General features: G+C 39.7%; 1 protein-coding gene across 1 annotated transcript; it reads left to right on the top strand.

The window, feature by feature from the left end:
* The first annotated feature begins 215 nt into the window (after positions 1–215).
* Positions 216–23,333, top strand: LOC136675579 (14-3-3 protein epsilon-like). The gene is made up of 6 exons (XM_066652206.1): positions 216–500; positions 14,922–15,121; positions 15,512–15,618; positions 16,006–16,212; positions 19,003–19,139; positions 22,009–23,333. The coding sequence occupies exons 1-6, from the start codon at positions 437–439 to the stop codon at positions 22,059–22,061; spliced, it is 768 nt and encodes a 255-aa protein (XP_066508303.1). The 5' UTR covers positions 216–436; the 3' UTR covers positions 22,062–23,333.
* The last annotated feature ends 374 nt before the right edge of the window (positions 23,334–23,707 follow it).

Below are 23,707 nucleotides of genomic sequence, written 5' to 3'. Positions count from 1 at the left end.
GCACACCCTCCTATTAACTTTACATCTCTTAGATTATTTAGAATACTTAAATTGTGTTATAGTGTACAGGAATCAGACTGTAAGACTATGCCTGTGCATGAGTTAGATCCTTTCTTTTAAGCTTACGATTTGGAGCCTTGAGTTTCAGTCTACAGGTATTTTAGAGCCTATGTTTGCGGTAGATCCCCGAGTTTCAGCCTTTATGCATTCTAGCCTATGTTTGAGGTAGAGCACTGAGTTTCAGCCTGTACTTGTGTATTTGTGCCTGTCTGAGAGTGGTGGTGCTGTTGTATGTGCGTAAGCCTCCTAGACGCGTAGAGAGTTAAGTCGCCATCTTTAGAGTCGAGCTACCGGTAGAGTGGGAGCTCCGATCCGCCGCCAGAGCAACACGCCCCGGCCACAGCCTCGCTCCAGCGCCGCCTGTCCCAGCATCGCCATGGCCGACCGAGAGCACTTCGTTTACCAGGCGAAGCTCGCCGAGCAAGCGGAGAGATACGACGGTAAAGCGGAAGGTTTATTTAGTGTTGTTTTCTTTTTACAGCCCGGTGAACATTGCGGTATCTGCTCCACACATTTCCCACCCGCAGCCGCCTCCATTCCAGGCCCTTTTCCATCTCCTGTTCCCCATTCTCCCTTTGCTCTAATCTTTTCGGTCTTCATTGTTTATTTTTATTGGTCGACATGTTGTGAATAGTGTTAAGATTTTACTATGTTGTCAGTCTGATGGGTTTCTTTTTATCCTGCAATGAAAATGAAGAGGGGGCAACGATAATTTAATGGAAAGGGCCGCGTTTTACGAGGCTGAAGTTGCCTCACTATGCGAGTTTTCCGTTCCACCTTAAATGGTGAAGTGTTTAAGCTAGTCTGCACTGTTTAAGGTGGAATGGGGGATTAGCACATTAAGACAACGTGTTGTCACTATTGTGTAAAAAAAAAAAAAACTTACTACTTTCCTACTATAGCGTGGTATAGCAGTAAACCAAGGCGGTGGGATGTAGCTATGTTAACCACTGCACCATTTTTAAGGTGGAGTGAACTATTCAGAATAGTATGTGAAATTCCTGTCCATACTCTGGAAGACGCCAGACACTAATTTACTACAGTTACTACTACAAAACGACAGCTTGTGGAACTACCCCACTGTGCTCCAAAATATAACCTAACTGCGGCATCATTTAAGGTGGAACTGAAATCTCGAGTAGTAAGCCAACTTCAGCTTCGTCCACATTCCTGTGAAACTGGAAGACTACTAATGTAACACCACGAGCTTGCTAAACAATATACTAGCGTGGTGTTATTAAATAATGAGCTGTTTTAATTTCGTGATATGGTTAAAATGTGATTTAAACGCCCGTGGGCCACGCAGGATGAATGATTGAGATAATGGGTAAATCCCAATTTGTTCCTCACGCCCTCCGTAGTGCGTTGCTTATGTCATGAAACTGGCTTCTACATTTATAGCAGTGTAATAAACAGCGTTTATTAAATAGGGCTCGTGCTTTGATAGACACTGTTTTCTGTAAACGGCTAATTAATTTTTGTATAGAAGTCGTAATTCTATAACCTTATTGCACTAGACTGCGAGCCATTTGGGACACAGCCCAGATTAACGTTAGCTCGAATGCTAGCAGCGGAGATGTGACTGAGTCATGGTATTAGCGAGTTACCTCCAGATTTTTGGCCATTTATTGTCTGCATGAAACTTTGAGAAAAGACCAACGTTTGCCGAGGTTTCTGTGTTGTAAATGTAGTCTGTCATTTGTTGAACTTTAAGATTTGCAGCAGCTGCGAAACGTTAAACATAGGGTCTGGTTTCATGTGGAGTCCAGTATCCAGTTAGCCTGCTAACCAGAAAGATGTATAGTGTAGCAAGCTCGCTACATTAAAACACGACTTTTTGACTGTTGGCAGTTGTTAAACTTTATTTATTTAATTATTTTGTGTTAAGTTCATAAGTTCAGAAATGGGTTTGGAACTCTTACTTCTGTTGAATTACCCATATTCGAACATAACCTGTATAGCAAGTTAGAGGATCAAGAGTGATTTCCCCACGTTTTTGAACAATTCTTTAAAATTCCTCACCTGACTGAGTCCACATATAGAAATTTACACAAATAATACCACAAATAGTAAATTAATTACATTTCACTGTTTTAATGATGTCACAAGAGCCTACATATTTACTGTTGCCCCGCCCATTCTGATTGAAGAATGAAGTAAAGGATGTTTCAGCACAAAATGTTTATTTCTTAACAAATACCAATATGGCACACCCAATAAGTACAAAGCTAATTTACATATATCAGTCTTAAACCTGGGACTCTGCTTTTAATGGAATAGAACTAGCCCGTCTGACTAACTCAGCTGTTAGAAAGTTTGCTAGTCTTAAACAGAACCTGTAGAACTTGTCCTTTATTTTTCACATATGGTAATCTTTCAGGTCCACTTAAGATATTTGTCTGGGGTTATCTACCAAAAATAGAATGAATTAATATTTAAACACCCAATTTACAAATTGAATTTCCTACAATTAAACAAACTTCAGTCTGCACTGAAACATATTTATAACCTATAATGATAATGTAAAATTTATAGGTGGGGCTGAATGGGCAGATGAATTTAAAATGTTGATTGTGTTCATCTCACAAAAACAATCTAAACATGTCAAATCAACTCTCCAATGCTGATCATTTTGAAGTAATACTGTGACTTGTGTTATTTCATGTTAGATTTGTTACAGAAATAAATTCCATTCATCCTAGATTCCAGTAACTATTGCACTGTGTTTAATTTTTTAAATTCTATTTATTTATTTAATTTTTTTTTTTTTCTCAGGGAGTGGGGCTGGGCTATTATTGGGCAGATACCAATATCTGGCAAAGGATCAGTGCCCACTGTAAGACAGAGTGCTCAGCAATTTAAAAAAAAAAAAAAAAAAAAAGGCAGTTGCCATAGTGATAAAGCTGTCATCATTGTCTAAATCACAGTGTGTGCAGTGTTAAGACGAAGGTCTGGATTTTGTGTGTGTGTGAGAGAGAGAAACGGAGAGCTGTAGATTCACCAACATATTGGTGCAGGTTTGGTCACTTTCTTAGTATCTAGGCCATTGAGCAGAAAGTGTCCAGAAAGACCTTGCAGGGAGATTCTGAGGGCTGCTTGTAATTTTGGGGGTGTTTCTGAAATTTCCACCACAGTTTTTCCTTTTTTTTTCTTACAAGTGCCTGCCTTGAGGTCTTAGTTAAAATTAGGCTATGGTTAATTTCATTGAGAGAAAAACGCTTTAATTTTTGCCTGACTGCCTGCCGGGCAGGCCTAGAAGAGGCATATGTACTCACCGACTGACTGACTGACACCTAATGTTGAAACGCACATGCGCGAGTCGGAACTGTTAATTCAGCCGTATTTCACAGAGAGAACTTAAGGTGGCGCTGTTGTTAGTTCAGCAATATTTCAGATTCCAGTTCGTGAACTAAACTTGGAACCATTCGGCAGTGACCAGAGGGCTTCTTTTCCTTGGACAAGTCTCTTTTTGGGTCCTAAAAAATGCACGTTCAAGGGTTCACAGAGTTGAGAGCTGAACTGGGGCACACTCACACCGCTTCAGCGCTGTAGGTCCACCATCCACCTTGGTGAGCAGCTCAGTGTTTTAATGGAGCCTCGAATAGAAATGTGTTGAACGTTGTTGAGGTAGTATTTATCATAGTCTCTTCTTTATGTTTGGAGAATGTTTCTGTGACACAGCCTTTTGTTTTCTACTCCATATTTAACAAACAGAAATATTGTCTGTCCTTATAACGACACAAATACACAGACACATCTCACCGTTACTGACTTTCTGACGAGTAAATTACATCTGCACAGCTTTTTGTTTAACACCTTTGTTTTACACAAAAATGGGCAAAAGTTTCAGATTATTAAAGAACACCAAAATGAGATGTTACTCAAAATAAACAAGGCTGTGAATTTGTGACAGCAACATTTTATCAGTTGGGCCCTTATAGAAATGTTTGTGAATTGTTAGAAATGTTACTTGTTATTATTGTAAACAAGGACGTTGATATGAAGCACCAACGCTTCTCCAGACCTTCCAATGACAAGGGTATGTATTTTGGGCGTTCCTGTTGAAATTCCAGAAACACCTCTGTGACAGTGGCTATATGGCTAATGGCAGTCCGGCTAAAGTAGGCTTCCCTAGTTTCTCTTTGCTCTTGTTTAGGACCACAAAAGTAGTAAAGTATAATTGAAGCAACACAGTCAAGTAATGTCAAAAATTAATTTAACAAAATGAACAAAGAAAGCAGGTCATTGCAAAGTTTATTAATGATAATTTATAAAGGGCCGGTTTTCCAGACAGGGATTAAGCTTAGTCCTGGACTATATCCACCTTTTTTAAGTGGAAAATCACAGCAAAATGCTGTGTAGTCAAGGACTAGACTTCTCCTGTCTGGGAAACATCCTGTAATGTGTTAGAACTGATATTTAATCAGACAATTACAAAAGCAAAACGTTACAATATTGTGAAATCCTGATATTATCATAGCATTGCTCAGACCAAGAATGATCATGAAAGAACAATCTCTGTTTAAGTCTTAAAGGATCCTAGAGGTCCTGAACATGTCTGGTGTGACCTTTTTTAGAAAATAACCAGAATGTTTTGTTTGGAGAAAAATCAGAACCCCCATGTTCTCCTGTGAAGCAAGACACACCCTTCACTGCTTACCATAATGGCTGTGTTTCATTTCAGTGCCTAACTACACTCTGCCAAAAGCTGTGATTTCCCCTCCCCCGACCTGCTCCACTGCCCTTTAAATCTTGCCCCTTGGCTAATAGATAAGTACCAAATTATTCCAGAAATGTAAAAAAAAAAACACACACTTAAATAGTTAGCAACCCAGTGTTAGGACCATGAGATGTGAAGAGTGGTTTAAAGGTGGTTTGGATCAAGTTAACTCCCAGATTCATCTTGATTTAGCTGCAGAGCTTTTTGTGACAATGCTGATCAATAAAATACTACAGATGCATGTTTTGTTATAGGGCACATTTGCATATTGCTACCTTTTGAAATATCAGTGTTGCAAAGGCCAGTATTGTGATTACAAGTGAAAAGAAATATATTCTTCTTTGGATGTGCATGAGTTCATTATTAACTGTCCCAGATGCCAGTGTTTGAACACAGAAATCACTGTTCATGTGATTGTTGTTATTGTTAAATAGAGTGGGGGGAAAAAGGTTCAGCACTTTAATGAAACAACATTAAAGTATAATTTATGTGCATAAATTTGTAAAAAAAATTGTGAGCAAGCTAACTGTGCTAGCTACCATTTAGCTAGGGACAACAATTTATTTATTTATATATTTATTTATTTATTTTCCTAAACTGGTGTCAATACTTTCTCGGTGCACGCCTTGTGTAGAAACCCATGTCTCACTATCTACCGCTGCACCAGTTAGCTCCAGTGTTAGTATTGGGTCACTAGCTCATCAGAAGCCCTTTTTTAACTTCTTACAACCAGTGCACCATTTTAGCCCTGTTTTGTTTATTCAGTTAGAACTATGAAATGTTAAGTCTCATTGAAAAATGTAATCATTGCTAGAACACATACTCTCCTCTTATTGCTATGCAGAAGTACTTTCTAAATTAAGGTTTCCTGTTTTGACGACTAGAAAACAACACTTTGGATGACATTCAAGCGCCTTGTGCCTTGAGATGGACAGATTTGAGAGGTTTTGGCTTGCTGGCTGATTTATTGTTTAAACAGAGACAAGTTTATTGATTGAGCTACGTGCTATGCCATTGATAGTTTGCTAGCACATTTAGCATCTAGATCAGTGGTTAGCAGCTTGAATTAGTTTGGTTTTCTTTAATGATTTTAGTAAGAGAATCCTTTGCACTCTGTCAGACCAATGAGGCTGAGGGTAGCAAGGCAGCACTACAGAATATTTTACAACATGACAGTTGACCTATTAATTAAGCTAATTTTAGGCCTGAATGCCCTCATAACGTCAACTGAACTCTTGTTCCTCCTGGTTGTGGTTAACCAAACATATTTCTTGTACGTCAGGATGAATCAGATAATTTGACCCTGTACACCACCTTATAATATTCATCCATTATCTGTAGCCGCTTATCCAGTTAAGGGACCTTATAATATGTCACATTAATATATAAGACAATTTAATGTTCTCCTGTCTTAGATATAGAATGCAATTTTTAAACTTTTAGTGAGCTTTCCCTCTAGAGCTCATCTCCACTGGAGCCCACTCAGCCGGCTGGAGCCCAGGAAGCAGAGAGTGCAGCTGGGGTCGAGCCAGACCAGTGCAAGGGGGAGGAATGCAGCCTGTGTGTGTTGAAGAGTGTGAGAGGGGCAGGGGGTTGATTCTCTTCTCTTACATAACCTCTGAAAAGAACAGAACAGGCTCATCCAGTCCGGTCCCCCTCTGTGCATATGGAGCACAAGCCCGCCTCTGAGGGAAAAAGTCCTGCTACAACACTGTCATTCTGTCTTTCAGGGTGACTTTGTCCCGCTCTTTTAGTTGGTTTTCCTTGTCCCATGTCAGTCCTGTTGTTTTGTAGGGGTGGGCTTTTAAACACATTTGTACCATGATACTTCAACATCAGACCATATTAAGACTAATATTATAGGGCTGTCACTTTAGTAATCTGATTATTTTGTGGATTGAGCCTTCAGAGGTCTTAAGGAGACAAAACAATAAATATTGATAGATTTAAATGTTTATTATCTCAGAAGGAGATAATCATCATACACCAGTTTAAAATATTTTTAATGCACAATTTCTAAATTTAGTCTTTATCCCTTTTTTAGTAACAAGATCGCACTGGTTCTAGAAGAGTACTTCAATCAACATTCAATTGAATTTAATAGAATAATGGCAACATTTTCAGCTGCTATTGGGAGAGTGGGGTTGGTGGGCATTTGTAGGCAGCTCATGATTTGATTGCCTAGAAGAGGTTTTTGTCCTGATTAACTGACTGATTCTGTAACCTTGATTTAAACCACGGTGGCAAGGCTTTATTATAAAATGTCTCATCGTATCTTCAGTTTTTATTTTAGTATTTATCCCTATGCCTGACCTTATGAAGTTGTATTAGTTTAGATTAAATTGAACATAGCCAAATCATTTTACTGTTTCATGGTTTATATTTCAACACACATGTAAAAATAAAGCCAAACGGAATAACACCTGATTAGAGGGTTGGCACTATCTTTTCTGGATTTTAAATAAAGCAGTATCGGTTTTACTATAATTTTTTTGGGCTAAGAGTTTACAACTCCATTTTTTACAACTCCACATATGGTACCAGATGTTTAAATTGGCAAGTGAAGTAGGGTATCTCCTATCAGTGGTTACTTTAAAACTATTGCTCAACTATTATTCACTATCAGATATTCAGATGGACAAAAGGAAGTTTTTTTTAATAGTTCTTATGAATTTCCAGGAAAAGGCATGTGTCTTTTTAATCCAAGCATATCCTACCTGTGAAACATGAGGAAGGTAGAATCATATTTTGGGGCTGTGTTGCTAAGAAAGGGACAGCTGCTCTTCAGAAAGTAGATGGAGTCATGAAGAAGAAAGATTTGAAATGAAAAGCCTGTTCAAAAAACAAGGACAACAAAATCGACAAATATTTTAGGCCTGTATTTGACAAAACAGCATTTCTGTTTATCCAGATAAATGAATCCCAAGTCAAGTCTGTCCAGTGGGAAAAGAGCTGTTCTGTTCTCTCAGCAGAAATGGGCTACACTTTTAGATGGTATTGCAAGAAGCTTGTGCAAAGCAAACCTCCTAATTTAATTCAATTTCAGCAATTAAAGGAAATGTCTACTATTGTGTGGAAACGCAATTCTGAGCTCTGTGCCTTTTAAGGTGAAATGGTGGGTTTGTCAAATGTAACTTGTCTGTAAGTTTTTATTCACTGTTTGAATTACCACAGAAACACATTTGTACCTTGTTTAGTTTTGTAGCACTTGTGGTAATGCAGTTAGCAGTGTACTGAACTTGGAGACATTTGCAAATTAAGTGATCCAAAAATGCAAAAATAAGTGAATATTAACCACATATGGAACAGGAATGGAGCAATATCCTCATCTTGGTTCGTGCTCTTTAACCTTTGGAGGTCTCTCCATTGTCTTAAAAATCCAGATTCATCTGCCATGAGCAGAGAGAGAGATGGAGAGCTAGCAAATCGCAAGGAAATATTTTCTGAACATTTTCTCACCATTTTGTTGAGAGAAAGTATATTCCATTGGGTGACATGTGAAGTTATGAACAACTGAATTTAAAATTCTTTGTGTATGTGTGTGTGTGTGTGTGTGTGTGTGTGTGTGTAAATGTTTGGCTTGAGCTGTAATTGATCTACATGGTAATCAGAACCAATTAGGCTCTGTAAACAAAATAATCAATATATATATATATATATATATCTTAAATTGTTCTTGTTTCATACATTATAATATTTCTGGATGAGTATATTGTAAAAGGAAGGAATTTAAAATCTGACTTTATATTTGTGTCCAGTTCCACCCTTTCATTCAGTCTCCCTCAATCATGCGTAGAGCCACCAGCGTTGGAAGGGTGGAAAGTACATTCTTCCTATAGTTCAGCCCACCGCTTCTTTTCAAATTGATGTTGATGCAATGCCACTAAACAGTTTAGCACATAGGAGAAGAATGCAAACTGTCCAGACTTGTCACATCAGCTGGCGGTCATCTGTGCTAGTTAGCACTGTGGCTGGTGATGGATGAAAGGGGACAGTCCTACTCACTTTAGAGAGCAAGGCCGTTTGTGTTCTCTAGGACTCTCGGCCTTAGGGAACTTGATGAATCACTTGAGAATCTTGTTGAAAAAAAAATCTTGAAGAATTGACTGTTTCTAACTTTGCACTTTGGGGTTTGTAAGTCACTGTCTGTTTTTTTTTTTTTTTATTATGAGTTGTATCAATGTAAAATAATGCCATCTCGTTTTGACTCCCACCCTACTGTCTTCACCTTTCAGCCTTTCTTCCATCTGTCTCCTTTGTTCTCTCATTCTTCTGCTATGAGGAAGTATAATGAAGTGAGGTGCTGCTGTGTGCGCAGTGGGAGTGTCTCCTCTCCGGCCACACAGAGACCTGCAGGAATTCCAGCACAGTGGCGTAATGGTGTTGCCCCCCCACCCCCACTTTTCCCCTCCCTGTTTCTGTCCACTCCACCCTCCCCTCCACCCCCTACTGTGCTCTGGCAGGCACTTCTCCACCGCACAATCTACAGCAAGGAACAAGTCATACATCAGCCTTGCCTGTCACATTGCTCTGTATTCTCACAGCAAGAGTTACACTGTGCTGCTGCCGTCTTGTTCCCCTTGCTTTCTAGACACTGACTAATTAAAGATATCAATCTAATGCCCTGTCGAAACTACAGGATCCTAAATGCAGTTTAAGACTTGCATTTTTTTAAAATCAAACATGCCAGAAAGGTTCTTTTGGAGTGAACAATCACTTTTGCTTCATTAATCACATGAATCTGACATGTTCACTATTATCCCTCCCTAAAAAGAAGCCACTAATTTAAACCTGTTAGGAGTTACGTCAGCCACAGTAAAGGTGTAAAATCATATCAACTTCAGCATGTAGAACTGGAGCTGTGTGCTACGGCTTCTTTTATTGTTGGATGCATATGTATTTTTTTCTCTTTATAAAAAACATTAAAACACATTTTCATTTTACAATTTCAAATGGCAATAAATGCAACAACAGCTTTCAGAGTGTGCTTTGTTCACTTTAATCAATTTAAAATTGATAGGTCAAGTGGCAAGATTAGTCTTCCATGGGAACTGCAGATCTTACATGGTTCCCATGGATGGTTCTTTAACTTCTTCTAAAACACGTGAGAGTGAAAAGGGTTTATGAAAAACATTTAAGATAATATAGTTGTTCTGCTCCAATTTTGACTTTATCCACAACTCTTCCAGAAACTAGGAACCATTTTAGGAGCACATGCTTGAGTTTGGCCTGTCTCCTCGTTCTTTGTGCTGGCTTACAGAAGACTTTGGGTTTCAGCAGGAAATACAGGAGCTCTGTTCTTATTGGTCGAATCGTGCAGATCACCAGTGGCTCCTTTGCTATGTTTGGAAAACTGTATATCACTGCAGAATGTTGTGCATCAGCTCATGAGCGCCAATGGGCTTGGGCCAAGTGTTTCACTACACAAAGCTGCTCCATGTTTCCTTTCCAATTACATCATTTTCCCTCATTCCTCTGCTTATCTTCACAGAGCTGCTCTCATTCTCTGGTGTCTGACAGAGGCCAGCCATGCCCTGCTCTGCTCTGACTGAGTTATGAATGGCCTACTTCCTGCAGGCCTGGGCTTGACTACTGGCAAATGCCTTCTCCACTAGAAATGGCTGACCGCCATGTCCGCATGCGCTAGGCTTATTCCCCTGTCCAGACTACTGCAGCACTTTCATGGTGTTGGATTATGATGCATACATTTGCCCAGGTCTGAGACCAGCTCTCTCTTTTGCCTTCTTATTGAATTACTTAGGGAAAGCAGGTCCTGGATCAACATAAAAGGCCAAGGCTCCACTCAGCACAATCAGTAATTGATGGTCTTCCTTGTGCTGAGGGTGCTGGCAGCCCCCCAGCCTCTCCATTAGAGAGGAAGCGAATTTGGTGGAAATGACGCTTTTAAAGGGTGCCTCCTACTAATCTTTTAATGATCTAAAAATGGTTGAGGGACAGTGCAAGGAAATGCTGCTCCATGCACGATGGCTCCCCTGGACTGTCACTGTTAATAAAGCTTATCAGAATGGATGGTGTTGTGATATGGTTCCCACTAGGGGTGGGCAATATGGTCCTAAAATAATATCACGATATGTCAGGGTGTTTTTGTGGTAATGATATATTTTGCGATATGATTAAAGAGTATTTTATTAATTTCAGGAACATACTATTTCAACACATTAACATTTATACAAAAATAAAAATTGCTTTTATAACAACTGTAACTTACTAAGATTCTGATTTTGTACAAAAGAAATAACGTAACACACAAATCTATCACAAAATTAAGAAGAAATTAAGTCAAAATAAACAGGCAGAATTTCTGACAACTTTCTGCTTGTTGGAGTTAGCCATTTTCAAAAAGTTTGCCAGTAGTTTAGAGGCCGATGTAGGCGTCATGTAGCCTTAAAAAAGCTGCACTTCAGGAAAGTGATGTACATTATGAAAATGTCTCCAAGTATGTTATTACTGCCATATCGCCCACCTCTTTCAGACTGTGCCAGTGATGTCGAGCTAGTTCCACCTCTAAGCAAAGTATGCTGTCAGCTGGAGAAGCTGTAGTGGTCCACCAGATGGAAGAGATTGTGTAATAACTGGAATATGCTTTATCTGTCAAACATCAGAAATAACATTAGAAGAGAACAGAATCTCCAGCACTCTTTCTCTCCCCTGTGATCAGACCAGCAACCGGTGTTTAAAGAGCTATACTTGGATTTTATTGGGAATATAGCCATGCTCTGTCTGTCAATGTCTTTGAGCTAATTTTAGTACTATGTGCTTTGTCAGAGACAGATAGATCACTTAGCTGTATATTTAGGTTTGAAACTTGCATCGTAGTGTATGTGGCTTTAGTTTGAATGCTGTAGTTGTTTATTAATTAAATTATACACTTTGTGTAACTGCTTTGTCAAGTACCTATTACATTGGGGATACAATATTATACCCAAGAACAGAATAAGCATATGCTTTTGCAGCACTTTTTTCTTTGATGGAATGCAGTGACGAATAATTTCATCTCACACGCCATTTTCAAACTACTTAATATTTAGATAGTTATTTGGTTGAATAAAATGAAAATGATTGTTTTTAATACTACAAAACAGTTAACAGAAATGCGGGAGAATGCAGGAATCAGTGGATTATGGCTCCTATTAATACATTAGTAGTCGTCTTATAAATGTAAAATAAATATCCAAACGCAGTAAAATACCTCATTAATACCATAAATTCTGAACATATTTGTATCACTTTTTTCTCCCTCCCTCCCCAGCTCAACTTGAAGTTCTTGTATTTTACTCCAAATAGACTACCATTGCGAGCAGAATAATAGCTTTGGTTGTGCAGCGCTGACACATGCTGAACTTCAGAGAAAAGCTTGAGGGCTTGAACACTCTTTAACCTGCCGTCTCTGAACCAATGCAGAACAGCAATCAACCATTCTTAACAGACAGGAACACCTCCCCCCCGCCTTTAGGGTTGCCCAGCAACAAGCTCTGTGGGAAAGGTCGAAGGTGATTGAGTTAGAAATAACTGCAGTGCACCGTACGGCTCGAGTGGAGTAACTCCAGATCTGCGCCATATCTAGCTATGGTTTCTGGTGTCCTGTATAGACTGTTATGGAGAGGCAAGCATGATGTGATTTGCTTATGATTGTAGTCTAAAATGCATTTATTTATTTATGTATGTGGTCATAAATAAACCTGTAGAGATGCTGCACAAAAGCTTAAGGTCACCAGGTCCACTGCCAGGGGTCAGCTGAAGTGATGGAGCTCCATCTGATACGTTTCAGAGTAGTGTTTGCAGTCCAGAACTAATTTTTCAATCAGTACCTGGCCAGACTAATGCTTTTATGGCTAAATGCAATCAAACTCTCAGTAGTATATCATGTAAAGCCTGCCCAAAAGATTAGAAGCTATTAATGCAGCCAAGAGTGGACAGACGACTTATAAAAAACATTGATTTAGAGCATTATTAGGGGGACGGTCATAGTATAAGATGGTCAACAAGACCCCCAATCAAAATGGAGAAAAAGTTCAGTGTTATGTTCTGGTGTTGCTCCTGAATAATAGCCATATATTTTTGTGACTGTAATGCAATTTTTATTATGCCAATATCTGAAAGCTGTTGCTCGGCAGAAGTTTGTTTACTCAGCAGACCTCTTGCTGTCTTAATGTGTCGTGTACAGCAAAGAGCCATGTTCGCAATCCAGCTGCACCTTCTGAAACCTGACAACTGTGCCAGAGTTTTTAAATCAGCATCTGTTAGGTTTGAAAGCTATTAAAAAGGTAGCAGAACCCCTTGAAACCTGTCTTTTGCTTGAATAATTCCAAGCCTAATCTGAACAGACTGGTGCTGAGGGAGAAGTTAACTTAAGCACAAGGATACATAACATAACTTAACCACAGAGTCGTGCTCTTATTGACAGCCAAAGAAAAAAAAACGTTCCTGGAGTTACTGCAAGAATCTAAATGTGATGAGGTACCTTGACCATTGAATCATCTTGCAAAAAGCTGATTTTAAAAAATGGTGTTGCTTTAAAAATTGCATTAAACTGTAACAGAGTAAAAGATCTCCGGTTTCCTCCCATTGGTCCACAAACTCACATTGGTAGGTGGATTGGCGACTCAAAAGTATGTGTGTGTGTGTTGCCCTGTGAAGGACTAGCACCCCCTCCACTGTGTGTTCCCACTTTGTGCCCAGTGACCCACCATGACCCTGAACTGGATAAGCAGTTACAGAGAATGATGAATGAATATAATAGGAAAAAAAAAAACAAGTCAATAATCATCTCTGTTTAGCAATATTAGTCTATTACAATAACACTGATGCACATTTGGCTATCTCAGTATAACTTTCTTCTTTCATGCATTGTTTATAAGACATTGAATAAATTAGGTTTAATGTTGTAAATCTTCTGTGATATGTTCACCCAGTGTGTATTGCCTGGATCAGTAAGAACCAGAGCTTATTGAGGAGGTGGGATTTTTGTAATACTCACTCACAACTTGTAAGTAGCTTATTTTTCCTGACTCATCCCACACGGACACACAATCAGAGGAGTCAATGGGAAGAGGGATGAGAACAGAGTGCTGCTAGGGCGTGGTTATATAGTTTGGCAAGAAATTGGAAAATTGACAAACGTACTCAAATGGATAGCACAGTGGAAAACGCCACCTCCCTACACCCAGAGAAATGAAGAGTTAGTTTCCTGTGCAGTCAGAAACGGCACTATTCCAATAATAACTAAATACCCGTAAGGTTCCGGGACTTGACTCGCAAAGTAAATTGAAGGTACTGTTGTGTTTGAAGGACATAATGGAAGGAAATTTAATGGAAAATGTTCACTTAAGGAATAAAATTGGTGTATTTCTATTTATTGTTCACTAATATCCGTAATAGTCAATGTAAAATAATAAACCCCAGAGCTCTCTATTGGTCACTGGTGTCCTGCTGTCTGTGCTGTGGTGTTATGGATGCACTCACAGCTCATCCAGGATCTACCGCCCTAATCTGATCTCAGTTTATCAACCACACTTATTAGTCAGTGAGGCACTGCCTTTATGCGGGAAAATGCACAATGTGCCTTTGTGTTTATGATGGATATGTGATTGTAGCTAGGGAATTACTCACCACCTTAAGGTGGCCCAGAGAGTCAAAACACAACAGCATTTTGGAAGCAACCACAGCATAAAAAAAACAGAAGTAGATTAAGCTTCCTAACAGCGTAGTTTACCGTATTTTAGGTTTGAATGTGGCCTTTTTTATATTCCTACTTAAGATGTTTCAGTTCCTTTTTAGTGAATGTTGTGTTGTCTCCATGTATTTGTGTCTTTCTTTAATGTCAAAGATGTTATTTTTACCTTTCAGTTTCTTCCTAAATGTTATTATGTTTCTCGGGGACTCTGTGTTCTTTTAAAAATAACATTCAGTTTAAAATACCAGATGAAAGGACTCCAGAGCTGCCTAAATCTCTACCCAAAACTGTTGGCTCTATCATGGAGTGATGTGGGTTCAGCTTACAGCGTCAAACTGGAAACAAATGTTGTTTGGCTAAAAACACACAAAAAATGGTTTTAATAATCGGTTAATATTGAATTTTGAGATTTTTATGAGTTATTGAATTCTGTTGCCTGTGTTTCAGAAATGGTGGAGTCTATGAAGAGTGTAGCAGGGAAGGACGTGGAGCTGACCGTTGAGGAAAGAAACCTGCTGTCCGTTGCCTATAAGAACGTGATCGGTGCGAGGAGAGCCTCCTGGAGGATAATCAGCAGCATCGAACAGAAGGAAGAAAACAAAGGAGGAGAAGACAAACTCAAAATGATCCGGGAATATAGACAAACGGTAAGCTGTAATTCAGGGTTCATCATCATGGAGGAGTTGCCTCATCTGCACTTTTAAGGGGCCTGTGTCATGAACAGTCCTGGCTAAACTGTGTTCACAGATATGACCAAAAATAACTCGGTGTATTTGTAGCTTATTTTCCACATATGAAACAAGAAATTCCATCATATCAGCCCTTCAAAACCGAGCATTAGTCAGCTCCTTTGTGTTCTTTATTTTTTATTTTACTTAAGCTGGTTTAATGTATTGTTCAGTAAGCTTTTCTATTTCGATGCTTATTGTTTGTGTAATGTTTTTCACCAGAATGTGAATATTAATATCGTCTTTTTGTGTTTAGTGTTTGTTTACCTTTGATAATAATAAAAAAAACATTGCTTTCTTCTCGTATAGGTTGAGAAGGAGCTCAAATCAATCTGTAATGACATTCTGGATGTACTGGACAAACACCTCATTCCTGCAGCCAACACAGGAGAGTCGAAGGTTTTCTACTACAAAATGTACGTCCTCCTTCAGTAATATTCCTACTGCTTGTGGAATAGGGTTTTTCCTGTTGTGCTGGTGACTCAGTATGCCTTTGCATATTAATCTGGCATTTTTTCAGACTAATCTCAGTACAACAGACAGTAAGCTTGCTCCCACATTAAACAAACATAGAGGGCACTCTTGAGTAACCCTTAACAAGGCAGAAAACGTGGAGGGGTGTCCATGTCGGTCATTGACCCTGATAATCGACCTTAATTCAAAAATGTGCCAGGTCAAACATGGGCTAGGAAATCTAGAGTATTCCCTTCAGAAAACTGAAGCAACTTTCAAACACTGCTGTGAGCAACTATTACCCTGCTGTCAGAAATGCTTGAAGTGTTTGTGTGTGTGTCTATGTACAGGAAGGGTGACTACCACAGGTACCTGGCAGAATTTGCCACGGGCAATGACAGGAAGGAAGCAGCAGAGAACAGTTTGGTAGCGTACAAAGCAGCCAGCGACATCGCCATGATTGAGCTGCCTCCAACACACCCCATCCGCCTAGGCCTGGCCCTCAATTTCTCCGTCTTCTACTACGAGATACTCAACTCCCCCGACCGCGCCTGCAGGTCAGCACCAACAACAACTCGCCTTCTGACAAACATGTTACGAATGTTATTGTCATTGTTAAGTCCCAGGGCATCTTTATAACTGTGAAAATGTGAGGTATTGTATAATATAATTGTGAAGAAGAATATAATAATGCATTGTGTTGAATTGATATTCTGTTATTTAAAACCTAATTTACAGTTCCTGCAGAATTTTCAAGAACCACATAAAGATTTGATTCGACGATCCACAATAATGTGACAGGGATGCAAGGAGTAAGCCACTGCTCTTTAAAATGAGTGCTGCTTAAGCTCAGGGAGCAAGTCAGAAGGGGTAATGGGGTTACATGTGGAGAAATAAAAAAAAAAATCTGCGTTCTGCTCATATGAACTGTATCTGTGAATTATGGTGGTGGTAGTGGCCTCCATGGTTCACTACTTGAAACACTAAGATCCTGGACACAAAGGTTCACTTCCTTTGACACTCATAGTCCTCAATAAGTAAAGGAACAGATATTATATTTTTGTTTCATGTTTAAATGAGAGCTCTATCTGATTATAGGGTTGTGTACAAATCTGATGACATTTTATGGTGTATTTAAGTAGAAATATACAAAATATATGACTAAGATTCAAGTCCAACTATGTTTTGCTCAAAATCTGTGAGTCACTCATAGGTGAGTCACACATGTCTGCCCAAGAGGCATTTACTAAAGCCTTGCCATGATTTGGGTTGCCAGTTTCATGTAGCTGCTGGGCACTCAGAGTCAAGGAGTGTAGGTTTTGTGTATGTTTTAATCCCACAATGTTAATCCAGTTTTCCCCGGTATGGCCCAGATCCAGTAGCCATTTGGATTTGTTTATTTTGTTTTTTATCTCTGTGTGTATTGTACAGTGAACAGTGGGGCTGTACATAAAGTAATATTCTTATCATTACTACAGTGTGTTCCATGATAAACACCTCATCAATGGCTGCCATGACGGATCAAATTACTTTGGCATGCAAAGCGTCAGAGTGGGCATAATTAGACTGACAAGAAATTAGCTTTGGAACCAGAGGTTGCACCCTGCTCTCCCACATGTAGAACAAATACATTTACCATTCAGATAAACACATGCACAGCTCACAATGAGCTCCAATCTAAACTACTAGTCTGTAACAGTGGATTACAATGGTTTTGTAAGAGCTGTGTGTTAAATGCGTTGAGTGGCAGTGTTGTAGCTATTGTCACAACAAACCTGTCTGACCATAAGGAGGTTCTTTTTACACTGTATGATATAATGGATGGAAAGGTTTTTTGGTTTGTGTAGAAGAAGCTGTTCAATGAACACTGACTGCTTTTAACAGCTTTAATCTTAGGGTATACTCACACTTGACCCAGGTGAAACATACGTGCCAGAGTGTGGATGTTTCCCTGTCCCACTCCCCCGCTGGTCTGGGCTCTCATAGTGTTTTTAATGTTCCAAACCTGAGCATGCTTATGTCAGCGGACTGTAGCTTTTATTTTGAAGGCCTTTTTGCACCACACCGTGGAGTTCAGGATTGTATTTTATGGCTTATTAGGAGTGCTTCTGTCAGCAGTGATTCTCTGCACTTTCACATGCCCTTTAGAGTTATGCAGTGCAGGGATTGTCTTATAATTGTGCTGCACATATACATATAAGTAGTTTATAGCAAATATTATATATGAGTAAACCAGAGTGATCCCTTTGCCGCTATGTGAGTTTACAGTAAGTATCGGAGCATTGAGATCATATTCGGGTTATGTGCTGGTGTCCTACTGAACCATGCTTGGGTCCAACACTTCAAGTGGGCTCGGGCACTTGTACTATTCAAATGAACTGGACTTTGGGGGTAAATTGCTGCTTAGTATGACTACACCTTTAAAAGCTTACAGATTTTATTTATTTATTTTTTTATTATTTGTTTTTATTCATTTAGTCGTTTTAAGTTTGCTGTTTATTTTTTTGTTTACATGTATCTACATATATCTCAGCATAATTCTCACCTTCTTCTAATTAACACATAAAGACTGTGTGAGTGTTTAGTTATAACACCACGTCTTGTTTAATGCTAATGTCATTTCCCACTTGTTTGAGTCGCCGGTGCAATCTGTTTGAATGTACAGATTCGAAGTGTGCTCATCTGCATATATCCATGGCAACCACACATGAAAGCAGCTCTGGTTCAAGCAAGACTCTGATGTTTTTTCTTTTTGAACGTGCTGGGATTATCGTAACCAGCCTCTCATTCAGCAGCCGCTGTGTAAGCTCGATAAAACGCTTTTTTTAGAAGAAAGACAAGTTCTTTGTGCTCCGAATGGAAGACGGTTGTGAAAGATCAACCCTATGACATCAAACCAGACCTTCATGTCTTTGTGAGACATGAGCTGTGGATATGATTGGATAGGGCTCTTCATAGCCACTCCTCGTTTCCTTGCTAAATCTTGAAGTTATTTTGTTTAGTGTCATAAGCTGAGTGCATTTATATGTGTAATGTAGTAGTTAAGATATCAACAAAGTCTTTCATGCTTTGCTTCCATGAGGGAGATGTGGGTTATGACCAATGAGTCTTGGTCCATTTGATACTTCATAAACCAATATCTCCATCATTAGGCATTACATGGGCTGCCTTTGGAGTCAGGCAGGGATGTATATAATGCCATATCATTCTTATTGTAAACAATTGAGTGTGCCCTTGAGTCTTAGATGGTGTGGGTTTTGTGTGTGTGAGACACTCCATGCTCTTTGAAACTCGTGAAGACATTGTGTTCTTTAGGCTTGACTTTTAACCTCTCTGTTCTTGGGCAGGTTGGCGAAGGCAGCGTTTGATGACGCGATAGCGGAGCTGGACACGCTCAGTGAGGAGAGCTATAAGGACTCCACACTCATCATGCAGTTGCTACGCGACAACCTGACACTATGGACTTCAGACATGCAGGGAGATGGTAAGCTTTAGTGCACACACTGATCCAGGGTCAGTTTTACTTCAGGGAGTTTGAAGAAAGTTGTGGTGCCTTTGTAAGGTCATGGCATGGCACTAAACCCTTACTGGACCAATCACTGTTATTTCTGCCATTGGCTAAGACCTATAGGTCTCTCTTCAGCTGTATTCTAATATCTCAAACTTCTGAAAGGACTGTCTTGTTCTTTTTCTCTCGTTTTTCACAATTGTCTGAACCTTGTGCCAAGCACCCTTTTTTTTTTTTAAACATTTGTGGTCATTTTCCCATTTTCAAAATACAATATAGCCTTTCATATGTGAAGGGCAAAGGGTATCTTTGTGAATAGAAAACATTTTTTCATGTATTTTTGTTTTCTGTGTGTTACAGCTGTAAGACTGTAACTGATCTGGGTTTGAGTTTGTGACAATCATGCTTGTAAACACCCACTCTACACGTTTAATAGAATTTAATTCAGAGATTCAGATTATGGGGACTCCACAAATACACCGTTAATGCTCCTATATACCTGGGTTTTTCAGGTTCCTGTGGCTCTTAAGACATTCATCAGCCCTATTCTGATTGGTCAGAGCCTTCAGTGGTCACTACCACCCATTCCCTGGTTTCTAAATACGTGAATTAATTTGTTTCCTAACCTTCTTATATTGTTCTCTCTTTTTACTTTGTGCTTCTATGTTTTTCTTCTATTTCTTGTTCTTTTTCTTTTTTTCCCCTTGTTATTCTTTTACTCCATTATACTCTTCCTTTTTTTTTTACCACCACAAGCAGGGTTTTAGCTTTTCTCTCCATCTCTAACTCATGCTCCTGTTGCTCTAACTGCTGGCTCTTTCCTCCATCCATGCTGGTGTAGATTCGTAAGGACAGCCCACCCCTCCCCTCATTCCCTCTAGAGCTCCTTTGTAAGTCATCTGCTCCCTTTTCTGCTCTTTTTCTCACCACCTCTCACATGCTCGCCCACCCACAGTGGGCACTCACTGGTACTCCACTGCATCCTGTTTTGTGTGTGTGTGTAAGTAAGTAAAGATTTGTTGATTTGCTCTCAAAGGCATTTACGATGGCACTGTCTCCAGGTGCGTCTCTGGGCAACTGCATTGTGAGCTGCTGTCACTGCTTTCACATTAGTTTACTGTAATTGTGTAACACTTTCTGTACAGCAAGCCCAGCATTCACAAGGGAAGCTCTCAGAATTGTATATAGGTATTTAAACTAACACGGGTATATCTCTGTCTCTTCTCGTTTACTGTTTTTGATGGAAATGTTCAGTCTGAATGCCTGGGTGTGTCTAGTCTCACAAGCCAAACTTTTGCCCTTTGTCGGAAAGCCTTGTGCATTCTTCCCCTTAACATCGCAAAGAACTGCCTGCTTTGACAGGAAAGGGCATTTAGACTGGTGCAAACTAGCCGCTCACCATAATTTAAATGTTACATGCAGGGTTAGGCAACTTTTACTTTTAATGGAACTACAACAAATACAGACCCACAGGAAACCTATGATAATGCATCAACAAAAAAGCTTAAAAATAAACACTTAACAAAATTTACAAACATGACATGTACATACGTTTTGCGTTACCAGTGACATAAACCTCCACACACCCCTCTAAAGACTTATCCCACCATATGGTAGTTATAATGCTTTCTGAGGTAAAACATACTAAATCAGTTAATGAAATAAACGCTGGTTGGAGTGAACCTCTCGAAACGCTGGCAGTTGTATAAGAGGCCTATGTAGGTGTCATGTAGCCTCATGAGCCTTACCGTACGTATGGTGTTAAATGTATCAATTTTCATTAAACAAATACTACAGATACGCACTATCACACTCACCTAAGGTTTTGCTGCCTTTTCTGCGCTAACACTGCTTTCTTGCGTGACTTGCTAAGTCTTACAGTGAGTGGGGCGATGTGCGATTGCCTCCTAGCAGCTAGCATAACCAGAGTTACGTCACCAGTTGCTATTCTCGTCCCTCTTGTTTCTGGGCCTTTTGTCGCACTTGGCTAATTGCTCACCACACATTACAGCACGGCAGTCAGCCACACGATCGCCATGGTTACGCTGCCAAGCGGTCCTGACGGAGTTGTGCGCATGGTGAATTCAAACGTGAGCTTAAGAAATGTGAAACGTCTGCTTGGAGAGTGTCAGTGGTGGTCGCTGGTGCGCCATGTTAACTTTGCACTGCTTGTTAACCCTCACTGATTAGGATTAGCTCACAGTTGTGAGAATGCAAAACGTCTGTGTTGTAACTGATGTATGTAGGTCTGCACCAGTAGGACTGAATGTCAGGTTTGTGTTTGTGTGTATCCCACTGTGTTATAATTGGACTCCTTTTCTAAATCTGTTGTTTTGTTGCAGCACACTGCATATAAAATTAGACCTTAAGTTTGGCCAAGTTGCATACACTGAACGATCATTGGATTAGGAAAACACTCCCTCTATCTACACTCACTGTCCATTTTATCATATACCGCTGTGTCTGATCCACTTATACCACTACACCATACAAATCACCACCGCTGTCAGTGTCACTGCAGCGCTGAGAATGATCCACCACCCAAATCAAAGCTACCTGTGGGGGGTCCTGGCCATTGAAGAGCAGAGAATGTGCAGATAACTGTAGAATTACAAGGTGCTCCTGTTTGGTCAGTGGAGCTGATAAAATGGACAATGAGTGTAGATACAAGGTAGGTGTTCCTAATCCAGCGCAAATTCAGTGTATATCAAAATATTTGATTGTATTTATAAAGTATAATTTTGGTGGGGAAAAATGCAAATTGCAAAAAAATGACAAAAAAAGGTGATGCAAATTCATGACACTTTGTTTTTGTTCTCTCTCTCTCTCTCTCTCCCCCTCCCAGGAGAAGAACAGAATAAAGAAGCACTGCAAGATGTTGAAGATGAGAACCAGTGAGACATAACAGCCAACATGAATTTCTTTCTCTCTCTCTCTCTCTCTCTCTCTCTCTCTCTCTCTCTCACATATGTATCCTAAGTCTCTCGTCCCAGCCCCCTCAGGTGTCCACAGTGTCACAGAAAGAGCTCCGAAGCCACCCTCTTTTCTCTGGCGCGTTCGCTCATTCTTTTCCTGTCTGTCTAGCTTCGTGCTCTTTTGGGTTGTGCCCTGGGCATTTTTAAATGTTGTTTTCCTTTTTTCTTTGTTTTTTTTTTTTCCTGCTTCAGCTTGGCACAGTCAGATCCAAAGGTGAATTTGGCCACTAGAGTGAATAGTCGTGGAGAATTGTCCCCTCAGTTTAGTTTCACTACCTTGAAGAGACGTATGTGTGTGTGTGTTTTGTTTGTGTATGGGCTTTATTTCATGTCTCAGATTTGCTTTTATCTCAGCCTGCAGTGGCGGTACGGTTTTGTTTGCCAGATTGAACTCGTTGTGGTTTAATGGGAAGGATTATTTCTTCTCTGATCACACGCTTTGCCTACTCTATCTTGGTGGTTGGGAGGATCACACCTGTGGTAAATCTCAACTGACCGTTCTGGGAGATGAATTTATTGACCTGCTTTGTTTTTAAAGGGATGGATGTTCTTGTGATTCTGTTTTTTAAGTGCCCTCTGGCTCCGACTGACCTGCTGTGAGGCTTTTAAAGCAGGTTTAGGCTCTCAGATGCATCATGAACGTCTCAATGCCTTGAACGCATCCCCAACCTCCACTGGGTTTGTGCTCATAGCCCTCTATGCATAACCAGGAAAGTTGCTCCAATGTTTCTATGTGAACTTATCCTCTTCATCTTATCGGTTTTCTGTGAAAGGCTTGTAGTATTTAGCTCTGTTGGAGGAAATCAGTCAAGCGGGGGAAATCCTCAGCGTTCTGTCTCACTTCGTTCAGATTCAAACTATAAATAACCAGGAAGGTGGCGTTGTTTTGGGCTGTTTTTCACCTTCAAATCAAATATGAACTGAACCCTTCCTTATTTTCTTTAAAGCAACATCTCATTGGCTCAACTTCTTTGCCCTCTGCTTGGCCTCTCTCTCTCTCTCGCTCTCGCCTTCTCTCTTGCTCTCTTTGATCTGTCCTCCGTTTATTATTTTTTTTCTTTTCTCTCATCCGTTCAGTATGTGTAACTTGAATCTGATTTGTACTACTGGATATTCTGACCGGAGCCAACAAGCACCGTCTGTATTCTTACTGAAACACAGCATGGGATTAACTTTAACCTTCAAATAAAAACAAACCTAAATTTAAAAAAAAAAATGATATCCTCTCTTTTTTTCCACACACATGAAGGCGTTGTAGGTCTTGGAAAAGATGTTCACTTTACACTATATATCCAAAAGGTTAATGGACAACTGCTCAACAGTTATTTTATATATATTTATATATATGTATTATAATATTTGCCCTTCTTTGCGGCAGTAATGGCCTGTGATCTTCTGGGAAAGCCTTAGGTTAGATGTTAGAACATTTGGTTTCTCATTAAATTCCTAAAGAGTCATAGCAGACACACTGGATGAAGCTCCATCACTTCAGAGAAAACATTTTCACTTGATATTGATCAGTGTTATGTGCAGCTGCTTCTACGTCTTTTTTTTTTTTAATGGAAGGAG

Source organism: Hoplias malabaricus, chromosome 2 (assembly GCF_029633855.1).
Source record: "Hoplias malabaricus isolate fHopMal1 chromosome 2, fHopMal1.hap1, whole genome shotgun sequence".
NCBI lineage: Eukaryota > Metazoa > Chordata > Actinopteri > Characiformes > Erythrinidae > Hoplias > Hoplias malabaricus.
The sequence above is the reverse complement of the archived record's forward strand: the minus strand, read 5'-3'. Positions and strand labels throughout refer to the sequence as shown.

Bases quoted from the DNA above. Each gene is read 5' to 3' on its own strand.
- LOC136675579 (XM_066652206.1), top strand. From the start codon at position 437: ATGGCCGACCGAGAGCACTTCGTTTACCAGGCGAAGCTCGCCGAGCAA. The intron at 501-14,921 runs GTAAAGCGGAAG...CCTGTGTTTCAG, and splicing joins GCAAGCGGAGAGATACGACG to AAATGGTGGAGTCTATGAAG. The intron at 15,122-15,511 runs GTAAGCTGTAAT...CTTCTCGTATAG, and splicing joins TCCGGGAATATAGACAAACG to GTTGAGAAGGAGCTCAAATC.